Raw genomic sequence first — 17,115 nt, forward strand, 5'->3', positions numbered from 1 at the left:
TCAGAATCGATGGCTTTACCAAAATCGAAGACTTTAACGAATGCACGTTTCCGTAAAATATGTATCCTTTCAGATGCAGACGGTGGCCCTTCACTTGGTGCCTTCAACTCTGGAATTGAACTTGTCCAAACTAAATATAGTGGGACCTATTGTGTTTGTAAGAAGTTTAAAGCCGACGATGTCGCCCGGGGATACGCTGCGCGGGAGATCGACATCCTCCGCCGTCTTTCCGGCCCTGATAACATTAACGCATTCGTTGACTACTATTTGAAACCTGCAACCCGCGAGGCTGCCGTTTTCTCGCGTTTCTGCGACTGTGGAAACTTATGGTATTTAATCAAGAGATACAAGCATGACAACCGATCTTTCCCAGAGAGCTTCGTCTGGCACGTTTTCATCTCCCTCGTCAATGCAATTGCTCACATGCATCACGGCGGAGGTGGAAATACAAACTGGAACTGGGTTATACATCGTGATTTATGGCCGGCTAATGTTTTCTTAGGTAAGCTTGATCCAGATGTATATCCGCGAGTAGTCCTCGGTGATTTTGGTTCCAGCATAACCAGAGATGAAACAAGGAACCGGCATCAGATCGAACTGAGAAACCAAGATAACTTCGCACCTCTACCTCACGACCAATTTCATGTCGATGGGAGAAATGATGTATTTCAAATTGGATTGATCATCGTAGCTATGTGCAAACTTACCCAGCATCCGAAGGAACACGATTCAACATTTACCAAGTCGCCAGCCGGGTCGACTTACTCACTTAGACTCAACGAGCTGTTGAGTATGTGCCTAACAGTAAACATGTTAAATAGGATAAACACAATGTCTTTAAAGCGACTGTTGGACAGAGAGAGAAGGCGTGTAACTCAAGATAACAATCGTAGGCTGTATCTAAAGCTGGGATATGTTGATGTTAGGGGGTTATTTGATTGGAGAAACCTGGTGTTTCTAGAATAAGGATTGTGATACGAGTTGTTTTCATTCGTTCGAGGCACAGCTAAAGTGGATTAAGTACTCCTACTTTACGTTTCACCTTCATTCCTCTCTTCTCTGCAGTATTTCCTCGGCTGCATTTTCGAAATTGTCCAGTTTCAATTGTTCCGATCAGAAATGCATGCACAACATTCGCATATCTCAAGCCAGGACAAATGATATCCCAAACTCGATTGAAGCGTTTGTCCTAAACTCAGAGGGTTCCTGGAATACACTGCCTTCCTCAATGGGGCCGACCTCCATTACCAGTAGTACAGAAACCTCCCTTTCGAATCCACGAACAGATTCTACTTCCCCCTTTAAGTTGCGACTGTCTTCGCATACTTCCATAAAAGCCAAGTGAGTGGAACGCGGAGTTGACCATGGCCCTGGGTTCCGTTTAAGATCATGTTCCCTCCGGAAAACCGCTTGGACATCCCCATCATAGAAGTATCAACATTACAAGGGTGTGACCCTGATCGTCAGGCCCGACTAGGCGAAGTCTTTGAATCGTTGCGGTACGTGTATCACTCGTGATTAATATTGCTAAGTTTTGGCAGACCAGCTAACACGACCTAGGCAAGAAGGGTTCCTAATCGTCGCATCGGGCATGGCTGTCCACTCATTCCCTTCGATACATATAATGCGGGAAACCTCTACCAAAGAAGATAAAGAAACCACCGCAACGAAGATCCTAGCAGAGTCTGGGGCTTTCGACACTCACCTTTGGGAAACAGTGAGAATTCGTGATCCAAACAAAGAGGAAAAAAACCCTGCTTAGATAGAGGAACTGTACGAGTTCAAGCGCTTGTACCCCACTGTCGAGGTAAGATTGGGATTGCATATAATTGTCGAGATCAGGGAGATTGCTAACACCAAGTGCAGCATTTCACACCGCTTTTGGTTGCAGATGGAGCGGTAGGCGAGGCTGATATAGAGCCATTTGGTGTTGATTTCGTTGAGCGTGGGATGTCTTATCTAAACATTCACTTTGCATAAGTCCTCTAAGATTGCTTGGAATTGTAAATTTCTCTTATTGAGCTTACGAATATATTCAACACAGTCCTTTTTTGCGTTGCTAAGATCCTAAAGGTTTCAAGGCTAGTAAAGACGCGCTTGGTTAAAAGCCGGTTTGCGAGCCGTAGGTGGTTGTCACGCTGTTGTGGTGGCATCAATCACCCTCCAGATCATTTAGCCAGAGTGGCACATTAGATGTCGCCGAAAATGGTCATTAAAACATGGCCTCTGAATTGTACGCCTCGTAATATATGACCGTGGACTTCTGCTAAAACATCATTTTGTTCCTCAGGTGAAGTTGTCCGATTCTTGCTCGTCCTCAAAGTACGTTTCGAGCAACTTCACATTGCGATTAATTTCATGACCCACCATTGCCCGTGTCCTCACTGTGGCCTTCATTGCATCCACCAAAGCCTCCTTTGGGCAACCATCGAAAAAGCTCATCCACCCAATTCCCTTATCCGAGTCGTCATATGCCAAACGCGCAATATTATCAGCAATCAGGCGTCTGAGAGGTGATCCAGACGGGGTGCCATTGTAAACAATAGTAACGCTCTCCGGTCCCATGTTCCAGCCAGCGCTCTCCTTGGCCTCTAACACAGACTTTACCACTGTGTTTTTGTACTTCGCGTCGATTATTTTCTCTCCGAAGACGTAAGCTTGTGCAAGCAGAATGAAGACTTTCTCTGATTCCTCAGCTATCTTTTCTCTCGTGTCCTCGTCTCTCATCCTGTATAACTTCAATGGCATCGTAGCGGTATATAGCCATCTAATATAGTCGCTGACCGTATTCAACGGGTCATCAGGAAGTTCAATGGTGTCGGGGCTCTCTCTCAAGTCAAGCCATTCTGGCCTCATCGCGCGTTTGAAGAATCCAGAGCTCTTGCAGAGAACACCTTGATGAACGTTCAGGACTTCTGTTCCACTAGCGGTATTCGCTACGACTAGCTTGATGATCTTGTCGCGGGGCCTAAGCTTGTGAGTCACGAAGGCTGGGTTTATGGGGCTAGGAACTTACTCCATCTTGTTGGCTTGTGAGATTCAAAGGGCTAAAAGCGAGTTGGTTGGTTGGTCTGTCTGTAACTCGCCACGAATAGGCTTAGCGTAGATCGGCGGCTCGAAAGTGGGGTTTCGGGTGAGTGTAGCAGTGGGGATATGTTGTGTCGATCCAAACTTTGACAGCAAGTCGCAAAGGGAACTCCGAATTGCTAGAACTAGGACTTCATCTACATGCTTTGTTTCAATAGTGTGCAAAAGTCACCTGCAAACTTATGTGAGGAAGTTGCGAGGAAGAGAGGATTAGCCCTGGAGGCTACCACGCACCCCAGGCCGCTAAGCGACATGCTATTAGTCATCTAACCTTTGCTTGGCGGCGGTAGCTGTCAGTGAGTTGTTGGACATTCCAGTCCGAAGCCAACGAGATAGCCTTGACTTCAGCGAGGACACCCACCTTTAACGCAGGACTCTTACGCCTACCACCGCCCGTTCCTCCCTTTCGCCGCAGCAACTTACGGTTACTCAGTACGATTTCGCTCGTACTCACGATCTCCGAGTCCTACAACCTCCCGCTCAGCATTCAGTTGGCCCTTAGCTCTAGGCACTGCAATAACGAGGACGGCCACGGGCACAGCAGCGTATAATAATGACCCATAAGGACAGGGAGTGAGCGGTGGGCACAGTGACAACACGACGCGGTTTCCTCCGCGGCTTTAGCGACAGTTATCAAGATAGGGCACTTGAGACTGAGCAACCCAAGATGGGACGGCCGACGATTGAGGAGTCGAATGCCCCATTGGCATAATCCGACGGACTTGTTCGTCACGTACGTAGCGTAGTTTGGTGGCGTGTTCGCAACCTGTCTATCCACAATCTCAATCTTATGCGCTATTCTTCTGGTCGAACATCATCAGACCTACACATGAATTCTGTACAGCTAAGACTTGTATACGGGCGACGAGAAGGCCATTTGAGTCGTAGAATAGATACTTTGCCCTGTCCTTGCATTGTCAGGACTCGGAATACAACTTTCTCCAAGCACAGATTTAGAAGCTCTTTGGATCGACTGGGATCCATCAATATAGAAGGACGACTAAATGCCATTTCTTGTTGAGGATTCCTGGTATCCTTTCAGAATCTAGTTTTTTATGTTCCAGCGCCATAAACCCATGTTTATCTATTTGGTTGAAGCCTACAACGAAACCTCGAGCTCATCCAGCCCTGAGACCTGGTTCACGATCCACTTCCTCTTCTCCTCATCAATGTATCTGGGGTAAGGCCGCCTGCAGTCCGCGCTCGACTCAGGATATCCTCTCTTGTGCGCGACGACATACTTGGTGCCGTTGATGCCACCCTTGCCAAAGCCCCACTCTGTGACCGAGAGCTTAATCTGCAGAGCAGAGGCTTCGTCATGCTTGCCTTGCTGGTAGAGGTTGTACAATTGTACACAGGTCTAGTATGGTTAGCATCGATGATACAAGCTGTGGGTAGAATCAGCCACTTACCTTTGGGTAGAGGTTTGCAAGGCCCGTAATGGTTCCAACGCCACCGACGCTCAAGGCTGGAATCAGCCATTCACTTTGGCCTGCCAACGCAACAAATTCAGACTCCTTGAATGAAGCAGATATCCTTGCTACCTTTGCGATACCGCCGCACGTAAGCTTGACAGCCGCGATGTTCCTGTGCTTGCCAAGAATATCTAGCATCTCTGAGTTGAGGTCCAGACCAGATACGACGTTGGGGAAGTTGTAGAGGACGATAGGGATTGGAGATGCGTCCGCGAGTTCCTGGAAGAAAGCTACGATGGCGTCTTGGGTCATGGCGAAGTGAAAGTAAGACGGTACGAGGGCGAGATATGCGGTTGCGCCCGCCTCTTTCGCCTCGATGGTTTGCTGAATAGCATCTCTTGTGCAGCCAGCTACACCTCCGATCGAGATGGGGAGATCTCCGCGACCTAGACGCTGAGCGGTCTTGCGCGCTTTCTGTACGAGTTGGGCCTTCTCGGCGGACGAGAGAGTTGCGGCCTCGCCGTTGGTTCCCGCAATGACAATGCCATGGAGGCCATTGGAGACGAGAAACTCAAAGTGCTTCTCTTGCACGTCCCAGTCAATCTCTTGATTAGTGTCGTTTTTGAACCAAGTCAGAGACGGGACGTGGATGCCAGGAGGGAAAGAATAAGCGCTTTTGCTGCCATTGGCGAGGTTTTCGTTGGAAGGCATTCTGAGTAGTCTTTAGGGGAGAAACTGATAATGATACAGTATGGAAACGAATCGAGATACTTGGATAGGGCGAAGCCGCGCCATTTTGACAGTTGCTGCTACCGCGACGCGTTCCGACACCAAAGCCGACAATTCCGAAGACGTGCTCATGTGGAGAAAAGTGTGGAGTCGACATCCACAGCCTCATCAGTGCTCGCTTGAACTTGGAAATAATGCGATTCGATACAAGAGTTCGTCGGATCGTGTCGCATGCGCTTGGCCTAGAACAGGTGTCGCTCAGCTGAACAGGCGCGCTTGCCGCAAGTTGTCACGTTAGCGCACGCGACAGCCGATCGCCATGTGTAATAAACGACGACCGGCTAGCGCGAAACTCCTTCCCGAGGTCTCCACGAGGCTACGCAACGCCACCTGGAGACTCCACGGGGAACGCTATGCCCACTTCACGGCACGTTTGGTCCGATCTAGTGTCGTATGGCGGCCAAAGTTCGCTCCAATGTTGATGGTCGGATGATGGCTCTTGATTGCAGCGCCCAGTTGCTCGGATATTAGCCCTTGTTAGTTGTCCCCAGTGACCCGGGAAGGATTGTGGAGAAGCGAGCTGCACCTCTAGATCCGACCGTGTCTTCACATAAGAAGTAGTTAGTACCCCAGGTTTGGGATCAGCATCAAGCAGCCTGGAGCACTCCGCAGGCCCAACGCTCCCTCCTCTCGTCTAGTATTCAACTGTTGTTCAGTCCCATTCATCATGGGTGGCTTTGCAAGGGCACCAGAGGACAGGCCGACGCCTCCAGAAGTTGTAAGTTATTTGTGTTCCCATGGCTTGATAATCGATGCATTACCATACTAACACGTCGATAGTATAATTGGAGGGTCTATATGGCCGCGCTCGTCATCTCAATGGGTGTTTTGGCCTACGGTTATGACTCTGCATTTATCGGGGGCCTATTAACGTACGAGAGCTTTAAGCGTGATTTTGGAATCACACCGGCGAATAAGAACGAGATCACAAGCAACATCACCTCCATATACTCTGCAGGTGGCCTCATCGGAGCCCTCTTCATGTACCCCATCCTTGAGGTCCTCGGTCGCCGCACGACCGTCATCATCTCGGACGCTATCTTCATCTTTGGTGCTATCCTCTGCACGGTGCCAAAGAATCAGCTCAGTCTCGTACTCGCTGGCCGTTTCTTCACCGGTATGGGCGTTGGTGGAATCGCGGCTGTATCTCCTATCTACATTGCCGAGATCTCGCCTCCCGCTATTCGAGGGCGATTGACTGGTTTCTTCGAATCTTTCTACCAGACGGGCGCAGTTATCGGGTTCTGGATCAACTATGGCATCGTACATAATATGGATCGGAGCAAGTCGACAGCTTGGAGAATTCCTATGGCTGTGCAGCTCATTCCCGCCGGTCTCCTCGCTCTGATGATCCCGCTGCTCAAAGAATCGCCTACGTGGTTGTTGAAACGTGGTCGTGAAGCCGAGGCGCTCAAGGCCTATAGCTTTTTCCGAAACTTGCCAGAGGACCACCAGTATATTGCCGAAGAGGTTCAATTCGTCAAGAACGACATCGCCAAAGAACGTGCAGCACTTCTGGTTGGCGAGAAGCATGCCACATTCCTCACCACCGTTAAGGCTGCTGCAAAGGAAGGAGCGCTCCCAGGCATGCGAAACCGCTTCTTGCTGGTATTCCTTATGTTCATGTGGCAGGCCTGGTCAGGCGCAGCGGCTATCAACTACTACAGCCCGACTATCTTCACGTCTATTGGTCTCTCTGACGTCACGCTGTGGACTGGTGTTTATGGTCTCATCAAGGCTGGCGGCTCCATCATCTTTTTTACCTGGTTTATTGACATGTTTGGCCGCAAGTGGCCATGGATCATCTCGTCACTGGTCTGCGCGTTCTGTCAGTACTACTTGGCCATCTACATTGCTCTTGGCAAACCGAAGGCCGGCCAGCCAATGTCTGACTCCACGGTCGCCGGGGGAAAAGCCGCAACAGCCAGTATCATGATCTTCGGGGCGGCCTGGAGTTTTGGTGCCAACGGTAAATGATTCTACGTCTTTTAAATTGTGTATTATCTAACTTAAATAGGCCTCCCATGGATCATCTCATCCGAAATTTTTCCAGCATCACTTCGGTCCATTTCGGGCCCCTGGGCTGCTGCATCCGTCTGGATTTGGACTCTTATTGTAACAAAGTCGCTTCCCCAGATGTATACCTCTATGGGGTGGGGTGTATACGTGTTCTTTGCCACGATGTTAATCTGCGCTAGCATATATGCGTTCCTCTTTATCCACGATACTAAAGGTCTACGCATGGATCAGATGGATCATCTATTTGGATTTGAAGGGCAAAGAGCGGAGTTTATAGCACAGGCACATGCAAATGCAGATGCAAAGGCTGTGGATGACGAGAGCGAGCACCACGAAAAGGTTGGGAGTGCGAAGGTAGACCGCACCGACAAGTTAGTTTAGAGTTATATCATTGACCTCGCTTAGTGGAGCTAGGAGTAACTCCATAAGTTTTGTATATAAAGATGCAAATCACAACGCATATTGAATATCTTCAGGCACTACTTACTGTAGCCGCTACTACGGAGTAGTGTATACATGTATTCTTCTTGATCCAACTAGAGGTCTATGCATGGTTCAAATATATCAATTACATGGCTTTTTGGAACGAGAGGGGTTCATAGCAGATTGAGTGATTCGAAGCAACGAGCGGGGTTTGGGGAGACGGCGGCCAAAGTGTGGAGGGGGAGAAAGTCAGTGTCGTCAGCAGACATGACTCGCGCCTTTAATGTTTCGATATTTTCACGTCATCTGAATTTTGAAGAGTAACAAAGAAAAGTTTACGATGCGATCAGCTGATCTGAATTACTTGGTCTCCAATTCAAGGCGGCAGCATGAATCATGTACAATGGTGCTGGGCGCAAAGTGGAAAACGCACGTGCTATTGCTGACTCGTTAGCGCCATGGCCCCCGCAACTCGGATGCTCTCCTCTACCACGGGGTCCTGGAAAGTTTCGACGTATGCAAGTCGCGCGCAAATCGCATCTTCCGCCTGCCAATTCCTGCTGCATGAGACTATTCACTGTTGGTACGCATGTCACAGTCAACACCGCCAGAGCAAGAGACATCTGGGCCCACCTCTGAGCAGCAACCGTCCGCGCCTCGCCCTGCACGGTCAAAGAACGGTTGCAATGCATGCAGGTATATCCTCCCCCTGCTCAGGTCTCCATGAGCTGCGCTAATTAGCTTTTTAGGAGACGGAAGGTGAGATGCAACGAGCGAAGACCGCGGTGCGCTCACTGTGAGCGGCTGAACCTGGATTGTACTTGGAATCGGCCACCACAGGCGCGCAGCAAAAGCACGCAGTCGTCGCAGTCAGTCTTGACAACAAGCCCGCAAGCAAATCATCAGCAGCCATTCAATCCTAATCTCCTGCCTCTGGATGGATTTGGCATGGGCGGTAACGGCTTCTTCGATTTCTCGGGCCCGCTGCAGATGGGGACCTGGGACGAAGCCATGCTCCTTAGCCCCAACTCGTGGCCTTCGGATCCCTCCATAGTCGCCGCAACGTCGCACTTGGATTCGGTGCCACAGTCTATCTATCAACTGCCACTCGCGCACCAGTCTTCAGGTCCGCTCATGGAAGCCGTGCCTACCGTACGGCCTCGAGGAAGTGGGAGTATTCAGTCCTTGCCAGACCGCGGACCGCATCAACCTGACCCAACATCAACCTCGCCATTTTCCGCAGAAAACGCTTCGAATGGACAGGTTGATGAAGATTTACTGCTCAGCACCTTCCTGCAAATGCTGATGCCGCCTATCCTCACGCCTATTGAGATTGGACCTAAATGGGCATCTACCAGAGCCTTCTTTGGAACAATGGCGGCTGAATCGTCCATCGTTCGAAGCGCAATCATGGCCTTTGCCGCGATGCAGATGCAACGAAGTGGGTTAGGCGGCGATGTTATGAAGACGGATTGGCGGCCGCTGTACGACAATGCTACCCGCCAATTATCAGGCGCGCTTGCGAAAAAGCGAAAGAATGATGAGGGTGAAAACTCGAAGTCTAGCCTGAAACATATACTGGCATCATTATTTTTGATCACGTACACGGATGTAGGTAAAGCACATCAGCCTTTGCATTCAACCCATGTATATGGGCTTTCTCGGCTAGAGTATTTACTGACGTGAGACTACAGTTACTCACTGAAACACTTCCAAGGGCTCACGCAAACCTACGGGAAGCCTATACGCTGATTCAGAACGCTGATAAGACGGCATTCTCGGTCCCGGAGCGACGTCTGATCTCCTGGCTTCGTCTTCTAGACGCTCGCGCCGTATCAACAGCTGGCGGAGAAGGACTGTTCCTGGCCGACACAGATGAAAGCTTATTTGATGCATCCCCTGCCGCCAACCCTGCATCAGAACCCGAGACGCTCGATACAGAAATTGAGGAGATCTTGTTCGACGTACTGTATCATCCAGGTATAGTTTTCTACCAAAAGGTGCAGTCTTTTGTCGGACGCATCACGCGCATCGACCCATGGCATCGCAGTCGTGGTACCGTGCACGACGAAACCGATGTCATGGCACTCGCAGCGCAAATTTCCAAGGACTTGCATGCACTTTACGGGCAGCGGCCTGCGTTAATGGACCACGCAGTAGCGGGCAACTTGACCGAGAAGCATCTTGCGAAGAACTTGGCAGGAGCACTTACTCGCAGCTTTCGCACTTATGTCGCCAATTACTACGCTTCGTTCCTCCATCTACACCGCGTTGCTTACTTTTCGTACCCGAAGACGAAGGATGTCACCACTGCCATTGCCAACATCAAACGTCTAGCGCACCTCATGGCGGAAACAGACGAGTCGCTCCCAGTGAATCTGCTGTGGCCACTGCTCATGTGGGGCTCAGAAGAAGACAACGTGGACGAGAGAAGATGGATTCTCGAAGCCATTAGGGGTCTCGAGAGTATCGCTACCAATGCAAAAGCAACAGCGGATCTGCTCGAAGAGGTGCAGAGAAGACAAGATGAGGGCAAAAGGAGGGTAGATATACGTGGTGTCAGCCAAGAGCACTTTGCCAGTCATCACTTTGCGATAGTGTGATTAGGGTCTCTCTATCATCTTGACTGACACCCATCGGTCCACGACTCACGACTAGCAGTGCTCTCAATGGTGCAGATATCTTCAATCCCCATTACCGACAAGCTTGGACATCAACTGCCCATCATCCACGGAGGGCCTCCACGCTAGCTCGTCACGCTTGGGAACTCGGATGAGGCGAGCATAGTGCTCATGTGGACCTACACGACCGCTTCCGGAGAGTGGCGCCATCTTAGATTGTGCCCATCAAATTGAGCATGTCCAGAGCTACGCAGACCATAGTCGACGAATCCATCTGGAACGCCAGGCTTGTATCTTCACCACACCATTCCCGTCCCGCGCCGTTCGTATGGTTTGTACCATTATGGAGATCTGGCGACTGTCGCTTCGACGCTCATGTACTACTTCCCCTCGCAAGCGGCAGAAAGAAAAGAGCGTCTATGTCGACAGCTGATAGATTTTGAGCTACTACTTCCATTGCTATTTATGTGAGGAATAGGGCGTATGAAGCCGAGTCCCATGATGTGCCGGGCGATCAGCCATTGTTGAGTTATTATAATGTCAGGGTTCAGGGAAAAGAAGCATTGATCAACGCGGGGTAGCGTCATGCAGACTAGTAGTGTGAAGAGCCCGACATGCGCCCGACCCCATGTTTTAGAGCCCGTTAGGCAGAGATAAACGAAACTTGGACCATGCTCACTCATGACGACGATGCTCGGAACGCGCCGAATTGTACTGCACGTAAACTGAGTCTCACTAATCGATGCGCCCCGAAGGAATTGGGCGATGAAACTGAATATAACAGGGTTGTTCATTATTCAGGTTTTATAGGATTAGGTATTATACAAGAATTCGCTATCCTCCCTCATTCCATTACGTCCACACTCATTCACACATAACGGTCAGAGAATTTACATGCCGAGGATGGCAGCAACGAAGATGGCGCCGAAGACACCACCGGTGGCACCGAGACCAGCAGCCGCGTTGACAGACTGCTCAGGGGGGGCAGGCTATAATAATGTTAGTGAGGATCATATGAAGAGTAGTCTAAGAACGAACTCACCTTGGAGGTGTAGCTCGCAGTGCCGTTGGTATGCGGCTTGGGTGCACCAGAGGCAGTGGTGCCAACGGTGGGGTAGACAGGGACGACGACGGAGCTCTTAGTGGGGTAGGCAGGGGCAGGCTGTACCTTTGATGAAGCCGAGCTAGAGGCTGGGGCACCAGAGGTAGGCTTTCCAGCTGAAGGAGCTGCGGTAACGCTGCCGCTGGAGGCAGGCGCTGGGGCAGCGCTGGAGGCGGGAGCCTCGGTAGGCTTAGAAGCGGAGGGGGCTTCAGTAGGCTTAGCAGAGGTAGGAGCCTCGGTAGGCTTCTCAGAGGTAGCCGGGGCGGGGGTCTCTGACTTAGGAGCTTCAGGAGTCGGGGTGGGAGAAGGAGCAGCAGAGTTGGTACTCAGGTGCTTGGCTGCGGGAACATCAGGCTGCTTGCCAGACTTGGGCTCGGTGGAAAGACCGCAGCTCGTGCCGGCGATGGTCAAGGTCCTGCCGTAGTACTTCCAGATGTCGATGTTGTCGGGGCCGGCGCATACGAGGCAGTTGGCATAGTCGTACTTGAACTCCTCAATGTCGCACTTGTTGGGCTGCCTGGACAAGGTGATAGCGGTACCTAATGTGGAGTCAGTATAGTGGGACGAGAAATTTGCTGCATGAAATCTTACCGCAGTTGTCGTGGCAGTTGAAGGCCGGGGTGCCGGGCTCTTGACGCTTCAGGAGCTTAGCGAAGACGACATCTTCAGGGTGAAGGACGGAAGCGCTGGCAGCGGCAATGAAGCCGGCAAGGAGGGCGGATGTAGCAACCATTGTAGCGGACGGGTATTGGCTTGACTTGAACGAGTGAAGAAGCGAATGTTGGTTGATGGACAAAAGATGTTACAACGAGATATAGACAAGATATATAGCACTGTAGCACAGGGGCAGTTAGCATGCAGGAACCGGGAAGTGGCGTACCTCATTTCTTGCATGCCGAGCATTCTCGCTTGCTCGCTTACACGCTCCTCACCAATCCGTGCTCATGACCGATAGAAATTCTGTATATAGGGACTAGTCCGCATGCTCCACTGATTAATTTGTTGTACGAGGTAACAAAGTGGAGTGATGTATGCCGGCCGAACGTCGGAGATGCAAAATTTTATCAGATGGCTCGATAAGATGGGTCTGATTAGCCAGTTGAGGATGCGCCAAGAGACTTGGGCGTCGTTTAACTGGCGCGGCGGGGAGGGTTTCATTCGTTAGCGCAATCAGATAACTTTGCGAGTGTACCCTGAGCCGGGCAGACCGGTACTCGAGACGTCCAGCCCCATAACCTGCCAATTAGATCGCAGTGCGCTGGTTCTGGATGGTTCAGATGCCAGAGTCTGGTTGGACCGAGGTGGGTAGTTCTGTTGGCATGTCGCCGCTGATTGGGCAAACCCAACGGCAAACAATATCTCTGTGTCCTTGGCAATGCAATGCGCGACTCGTTGTGGTGGAATACGAACCGACTGGCCCAATTATCAGATCCTGCACACGGCTGGCAACCTGACAGGTGATTTTGAGTACCAACCCCACCCACACCCAACGGCGGCATGCAGTATATAGCGGAGGGGACCGTGGCGGCTTAATTGCTGCACGCCTCATCTGTCCTTGACTCTCATCTTGAACTACCATCAACATGCGTTCATCTCTCCTCTCTCTGGCAGTACTGCCTTTGTTGGCCGCTGCGCAAAAGCATGGTTCAGGTGCTGAGGGAACCGTCATGGGCCCTGTCCAGTTCCTGTGGCCATCAGATCGTCTTTGGGATGCCAAAACCGACAACGTAGCGCCTTGCGGATCCCCAGACGGACCGAAGAACAGAACCACCTACCCGTTGTCTCAAGGCTCAGTCGCACTCAGCATCGCTGACGAGGCCTACAAGATCGCCTTCCGCCTTGCGATTGGCGACAGTGAGTTGTTCCTCCAAGGACCCTGAGCATCTCGACTAATCCTGTTGAACAGACCCCACAAAGCAGTCTGACTTTGATGACCAGATTGTTGACAACGTTACCGAAGTTGATCCCGGCCATCAATGTTACAAGATTGAAGCGCTCGAGAACATCAGAGAAGGCACCAATGCCACCATTCAGCTCGAGTACTGGGCCGATTTCGAAGGCGAGAACGACGGCAAGAACCAGTCCTTCTTCGCTTGCGCCGATATTGTAAGTAGCCCTTCTCGTGCTCAGACATGATCTCTCCATTTGCAGTTTCACATGCTAACCATCCTCGAACAGACCTTTGTCGAGACCAAGAACTTCAAGCTTCAAGTCCCATGCTTCAACGTGACGAGCAAAGACTTTGAACCCCCGGAGACCTCTGGCACTCCAGCTACGCCATCTGGCGGCGCCAATCTCTCTGGCTCGCAAACACCATCCGCTTCGTCTGGTAGCAGTGGACTCTCCAAGGGTGCCAAGGCAGGCATCGCCGTAGGAGTGATCGTTGCAGGTCTTGCCATCTTCGGCGCCATTGGTTTCTTCTTATGGCGGAGAGGCAGGAATGCTGGTCTCCAAGGAAAGGATCAATATGAGCTCAGGGCGAAGAACTTGTCGAGCCCGGATGGCGACAGGAAAGTCGGAGCATAAGGGACGAACCAGTGGAGCGGGAAGTGCGGTATGAAGTGCGTTGCATTCTTTCAGAGGGTTCGAAGTAAAAGCTGTAGATATGGTGGTATTGCGGGAGGGTTTTGCGCGATGTTTTGACGTAATGCGTTACGACGTATGTAGTTCCTTTTGACGATACACAATGAATACGATAGTTATACCCCCTACTTCATCTTGCTCCAAGAACCTGAGATACTCAATATCTTGAAGCTGTCCAGTTTCCGCGTCGAGCAGGTAGGTTGCATACACCTTGGCCGTTTTGGGTCGGGAGATGGCGTTGCGGAAAACCTTTGACGGTAGTTCCACCGCTTATATCGCTAGGGCGGATCGACGATCAGATAAGGCGCCTTATGGTGCACGACCCGTACCACGACTCGCTTCATACGTGAACAACATGAGCCCGCGACATTCACAGTCGAATACAAACCAGGCACCGACGTCTGTAGCGACTGCTTACCTTCAAACACACTCGCCATGAATGGTTCAGTCGGACATGCCATGCTCCAACCGCGCATATACTATGCCTCTGCCATCGGCGATGATCCCGCGCTAGAACGATCGATTAGGCACTTGGTCAACAAGGGTTGTAGATACATCACTACGACGCAACCTAAAGATGCATCGCGCTGGGAGCTAGACGTTTCCGACCGCCTGCCAATTGCCGACTCAATCAAGGTTGAGATCGGCAAGCGCGGCTTCTTCGCAGTCGTGTAGACACAAGCGACCCGTCGACGTCGATAGCTTGTGAAGCAACAACGCCATGAAAATTCGATCTAGAAAGCGAAGGAGCAGACGCTGAGGGCTGGGAGATCAAGACGGCGGATGTGCGGCGGATTTGCGGGGCGCTGCATTGACGCAATACTGCACGAGTTCCAAAGCCAGAAAATTCATGGATGTGCGGACTCCGAGCATCCCGCGAAGCCGTCAAGCCAGCTGAAGGTATAGATCCAGACGGTCGAATGGTCAACGGCGCGTACGGGGAGAACAAAGGCTGGAATGAGGTTTCAGCGTACCAAAAGCCCGCTGGATTGGACACTGCGGATTCAGGAGGATATCGACTTAAATCTTCTGCCCCAAGAGTTTGAATACACATCGTAGTAGTGGTAGTAAGCATCTGCTCGGCCCTTCGACGTGCTTGTTTGAGCTTGGCGTTCTGTCCTTGTTGGCTCCACTTGATATTCTCTGCACAAATACCCAGATGAAGGGTTGGGCGAAAAGCTCCTAGAGGTGTCTTTGACGGGCTGGTAAGGTTGCCTGCCAGGTTTGAGTGGCGGATCATGATTTCTCATGGTTGCAGGCCCATCTCGACTCTTAGGAAAAAGGTAAAAATCGGATGAGTACTTCTCAAAATATTCAACGATATTGAATATGAAAGGCAGCCTGTACATGACAGCAACAACGACATGAAAGCTTCCGCAGCGTTGGAGGAAGTACTCACATAGTTCAGCCTCGGAGTTGGAGTTGGAGGCTGCTGTGTCTGCAGCGCGTGTTATCTCCGGGCTGCTTCGCGCTTTAACTCCGTGGCCTGTCTGCCGCCGAAAGAGCCCCCAACTCTGTCGCCCTCCTCGAGCTCAATACCATGACACCGTAAACACATTCTGGCTTCCGTCATTGAATCAGTACACTTGGAACAGAAAACGCGCATTGTTACTACACAAAAGGCCTGGCCGCAGGAGATCCATGGGCCTAACATCTATATCTGCGAGCTGTCGTCTCACAACAATTTCCGAATGCCGACGCCGGAATTCCTTCGGTGTGTCGGAAATGTAGGAACATAGAGCTAAATCCACATTGCAAGCCTCTCGTTACCACCATAGTCTGAAGCCCTTTGCTTGACAATCATATCCGACTATATTATTCTCTTGGGGCCCTCTCTCGCCAATATCCAATAGCTAAATCCCGTCATGGCAGTCAATAAGCCATCCTTCGATGAGTTGCCGCTTGCTAAAGACGGCCCTCATGGCAACGCCTGGGGCCTTTTCGGTAGCTCCGATGAGCTTGGAATGCTCAATCTCCTCACACCTGCAACCACCGCCGCAGCCGCCTCGGAAATCAAAGACGGCGTACGAGTCGCGTTGGACTGGCCGCTAGACCTGATGGCGGAACCCTGCTTTGGCCGCGTTCCTTTCAAGCAGGAAATCAAGAACAAGGCCCCAAGGAGTGTCAATGACGACACCTTGACCTTCAACACGCAGTGTAGTACCCAGTGGGATGGACTCAGGCATTACGGATACCAGAAGGAGGCGAAGTGGTTTAACGGAAAGACGCTGGACGATCTACTAAACACCAAAGCCCTTGGCACTCATGGTAAGTTTGCTGAGATGTACCCTGTCACATACCTGAAAGAAGACACTAATTGCAAATGAACATGTAGCTTGGGTAGAGAATGGCGGCATCGTTAGTCGGGGCCTCTTGTTGGATTACGCCTCTTGGGCGGAGAAGGAGGGACTCCCCGTAGATTGCTTTAGCACAAGTTCCATCCCCGTCGCGGTATTGAAGCAAGTCGCAGCAAGCCAAAACACAATACCTCGCCCCGGAGATATCCTCCTCATTCGTACTGGCTGGACCAAGCAGTACGAGTATATGACTCAGGATCAGCGACGCGCGTTGGCGGACATGACCTCGCCACCCGCAATCGGAGTCGAATCTTCCAAGGAGACGCTACGATGGCTCTGGGAAAGTGGCTTTGCAGCAGTTGCGGGTGACATGCCCAGTTTCGAGGCATGGCCGTGCCAAAACACTGACTTTTGGCTTCATGAATGGCTTCTGGCGGGATGGGGCATGCCGATTGGAGAGCTTTTCGACCTTGAGCGACTGAGCCAGGAATGCAAGAAGAGGGATAGATGGACTTTTTTCTTTAGCTCCATGCCGTTGTACGTACCGGGCGGAGTTGCAAGCCCACCGAACGCTGTAGCCATTTTTTAAGGAACACTGAGATTCCATTGTGCAAGAATCGATCGATGCATGTGTAATTTCATCTTTGGCGTCCAACGAGTTGCAGAACAATTTGAAGTGAGAGGTGTACTGCAGCAACACACTATGGAATAGAGTGGGCCGATGATTACTACTCTGTACCACTGAGAAAGGCGAATTTGCAACACGATGATCAAGAGAG

At 51.1% G+C, this 17,115-nt stretch overlaps 10 protein-coding genes across 10 annotated transcripts; 6 read left to right on the forward strand and 4 right to left on the reverse strand.

The window, feature by feature from the left end:
• Nucleotides 1-9: 9 nt before the first annotated feature.
• Nucleotides 10-966, forward strand: K460DRAFT_285541 (kinase-like protein; the record flags this gene model as incomplete). The annotated part of the gene is made up of 1 exon (XM_040928826.1): nucleotides 10-966. One exon carries the CDS (start codon nucleotides 10-12, stop codon nucleotides 964-966), a length of 957 nt encoding a protein of 318 aa, XP_040788612.1.
• A 423-nt stretch (nucleotides 967-1,389) lies between these two features.
• On the forward strand, nucleotides 1,390-2,105 carry K460DRAFT_355776 (uncharacterized protein; the record flags this gene model as incomplete). Its single annotated transcript, XM_040931903.1, has 5 exons — nucleotides 1,390-1,499; nucleotides 1,561-1,717; nucleotides 1,763-1,807; nucleotides 1,867-1,899; nucleotides 2,082-2,105. The coding sequence occupies 5 exons, from the start codon at nucleotides 1,390-1,392 to the stop codon at nucleotides 2,103-2,105; spliced, it is 369 nt and encodes a 122-aa protein (XP_040788613.1).
• Nucleotides 2,106-2,160: 55 nt separating this feature from the next.
• Nucleotides 2,161-3,271, reverse strand: K460DRAFT_313111 (uncharacterized protein). The gene is made up of 2 exons (XM_040930240.1): nucleotides 3,017-3,271; nucleotides 2,161-2,968 (listed from the first exon to the last, which is right to left on the reverse strand). The coding sequence occupies exons 1-2, from the start codon at nucleotides 3,019-3,021 to the stop codon at nucleotides 2,287-2,289; spliced, it is 687 nt and encodes a 228-aa protein (XP_040788614.1). The 5' UTR covers nucleotides 3,022-3,271; the 3' UTR covers nucleotides 2,161-2,286.
• Nucleotides 3,272-4,081: 810 nt separating this feature from the next.
• Nucleotides 4,082-5,257, reverse strand: K460DRAFT_386411 (dihydrodipicolinate synthetase family protein-like protein). The gene is made up of 2 exons (XM_040935593.1): nucleotides 4,500-5,257; nucleotides 4,082-4,447 (listed from the first exon to the last, which is right to left on the reverse strand). Exons 1-2 carry the CDS (start codon nucleotides 5,211-5,213, stop codon nucleotides 4,187-4,189), a joined length of 975 nt encoding a protein of 324 aa, XP_040788615.1. The 5' UTR covers nucleotides 5,214-5,257; the 3' UTR covers nucleotides 4,082-4,186.
• Nucleotides 5,258-5,646: 389 nt separating this feature from the next.
• On the forward strand, nucleotides 5,647-7,884 carry K460DRAFT_313118 (general substrate transporter). Its single transcript, XM_040930241.1, has 3 exons — nucleotides 5,647-6,009; nucleotides 6,072-7,260; nucleotides 7,309-7,884. The coding sequence occupies exons 1-3, from the start codon at nucleotides 5,959-5,961 to the stop codon at nucleotides 7,689-7,691; spliced, it is 1,623 nt and encodes a 540-aa protein (XP_040788616.1). The 5' UTR covers nucleotides 5,647-5,958; the 3' UTR covers nucleotides 7,692-7,884.
• A 438-nt stretch (nucleotides 7,885-8,322) lies between these two features.
• On the forward strand, nucleotides 8,323-10,336 carry K460DRAFT_355780 (uncharacterized protein; the record flags this gene model as incomplete). The annotated part of the gene is made up of 3 exons (XM_040931904.1): nucleotides 8,323-8,429; nucleotides 8,483-9,344; nucleotides 9,428-10,336. The coding sequence occupies 3 exons, from the start codon at nucleotides 8,323-8,325 to the stop codon at nucleotides 10,334-10,336; spliced, it is 1,878 nt and encodes a 625-aa protein (XP_040788617.1).
• A 1,018-nt stretch (nucleotides 10,337-11,354) lies between these two features.
• On the reverse strand, nucleotides 11,355-12,189 carry K460DRAFT_283144 (uncharacterized protein; the record flags this gene model as incomplete). The annotated part of the gene is made up of 2 exons (XM_040928632.1): nucleotides 11,355-11,995; nucleotides 12,048-12,189. 2 exons carry the CDS (start codon nucleotides 12,187-12,189, stop codon nucleotides 11,355-11,357), a joined length of 783 nt encoding a protein of 260 aa, XP_040788618.1.
• An 805-nt stretch (nucleotides 12,190-12,994) lies between these two features.
• Nucleotides 12,995-14,426, forward strand: K460DRAFT_366896 (uncharacterized protein). Its single transcript, XM_040933473.1, has 3 exons — nucleotides 12,995-13,310; nucleotides 13,363-13,562; nucleotides 13,635-14,426. The coding sequence occupies exons 1-3, from the start codon at nucleotides 13,040-13,042 to the stop codon at nucleotides 13,980-13,982; spliced, it is 819 nt and encodes a 272-aa protein (XP_040788619.1). The 5' UTR covers nucleotides 12,995-13,039; the 3' UTR covers nucleotides 13,983-14,426.
• On the reverse strand, nucleotides 14,327-15,445 carry K460DRAFT_119391 (uncharacterized protein). Its single transcript, XM_040926616.1, has one exon. The coding sequence runs from the start codon at nucleotides 15,277-15,279 to the stop codon at nucleotides 14,671-14,673; it is 609 nt and encodes a 202-aa protein (XP_040788620.1). The 5' UTR covers nucleotides 15,280-15,445; the 3' UTR covers nucleotides 14,327-14,670.
• Nucleotides 15,446-15,597: 152 nt separating this feature from the next.
• On the forward strand, nucleotides 15,598-17,022 carry K460DRAFT_313129 (putative cyclase). The gene is made up of 2 exons (XM_040930242.1): nucleotides 15,598-16,307; nucleotides 16,375-17,022. The coding sequence occupies exons 1-2, from the start codon at nucleotides 15,905-15,907 to the stop codon at nucleotides 16,923-16,925; spliced, it is 954 nt and encodes a 317-aa protein (XP_040788621.1). The 5' UTR covers nucleotides 15,598-15,904; the 3' UTR covers nucleotides 16,926-17,022.
• The last annotated feature ends 93 nt before the right edge of the window (nucleotides 17,023-17,115 follow it).

The sequence above is a fragment of the Cucurbitaria berberidis genome (assembly GCF_010015615.1).
Source record: "Cucurbitaria berberidis CBS 394.84 unplaced genomic scaffold K460scaffold_3, whole genome shotgun sequence".
Taxonomy (NCBI): Eukaryota; Fungi; Ascomycota; class Dothideomycetes; order Pleosporales; family Cucurbitariaceae; genus Cucurbitaria; species Cucurbitaria berberidis.

Coding starts and splice junctions, on each gene's coding strand:
- K460DRAFT_386411 (XM_040935593.1), bottom strand. CDS start 5,213: ATGCCTTCCAACGAAAACCTCGCCAATGGCAGCAAAAGCGCTTATTCT. Junction 4,448..4,499: donor TTGCAAACCTCTACCCAAAG/GTAAGTGGCTGA, acceptor TAACCATACTAG/ACCTGTGTACAATTGTACAA.
- K460DRAFT_313118 (XM_040930241.1), top strand. CDS start 5,959: ATGGGTGGCTTTGCAAGGGCACCAGAGGACAGGCCGACGCCTCCAGAA. Junction 6,010..6,071: donor GGCCGACGCCTCCAGAAGTT/GTAAGTTATTTG, acceptor ACACGTCGATAG/TATAATTGGAGGGTCTATAT. Junction 7,261..7,308: donor CTGGAGTTTTGGTGCCAACG/GTAAATGATTCT, acceptor TAACTTAAATAG/GCCTCCCATGGATCATCTCA.
- K460DRAFT_366896 (XM_040933473.1), top strand. CDS start 13,040: ATGCGTTCATCTCTCCTCTCTCTGGCAGTACTGCCTTTGTTGGCCGCT. Junction 13,311..13,362: donor CCGCCTTGCGATTGGCGACA/GTGAGTTGTTCC, acceptor CCTGTTGAACAG/ACCCCACAAAGCAGTCTGAC. Junction 13,563..13,634: donor TCTTCGCTTGCGCCGATATT/GTAAGTAGCCCT, acceptor ATCCTCGAACAG/ACCTTTGTCGAGACCAAGAA.
- K460DRAFT_119391 (XM_040926616.1), bottom strand. CDS start 15,279: ATGATCCGCCACTCAAACCTGGCAGGCAACCTTACCAGCCCGTCAAAG.
- K460DRAFT_313129 (XM_040930242.1), top strand. CDS start 15,905: ATGGCAGTCAATAAGCCATCCTTCGATGAGTTGCCGCTTGCTAAAGAC. Junction 16,308..16,374: donor CAAAGCCCTTGGCACTCATG/GTAAGTTTGCTG, acceptor ATGAACATGTAG/CTTGGGTAGAGAATGGCGGC.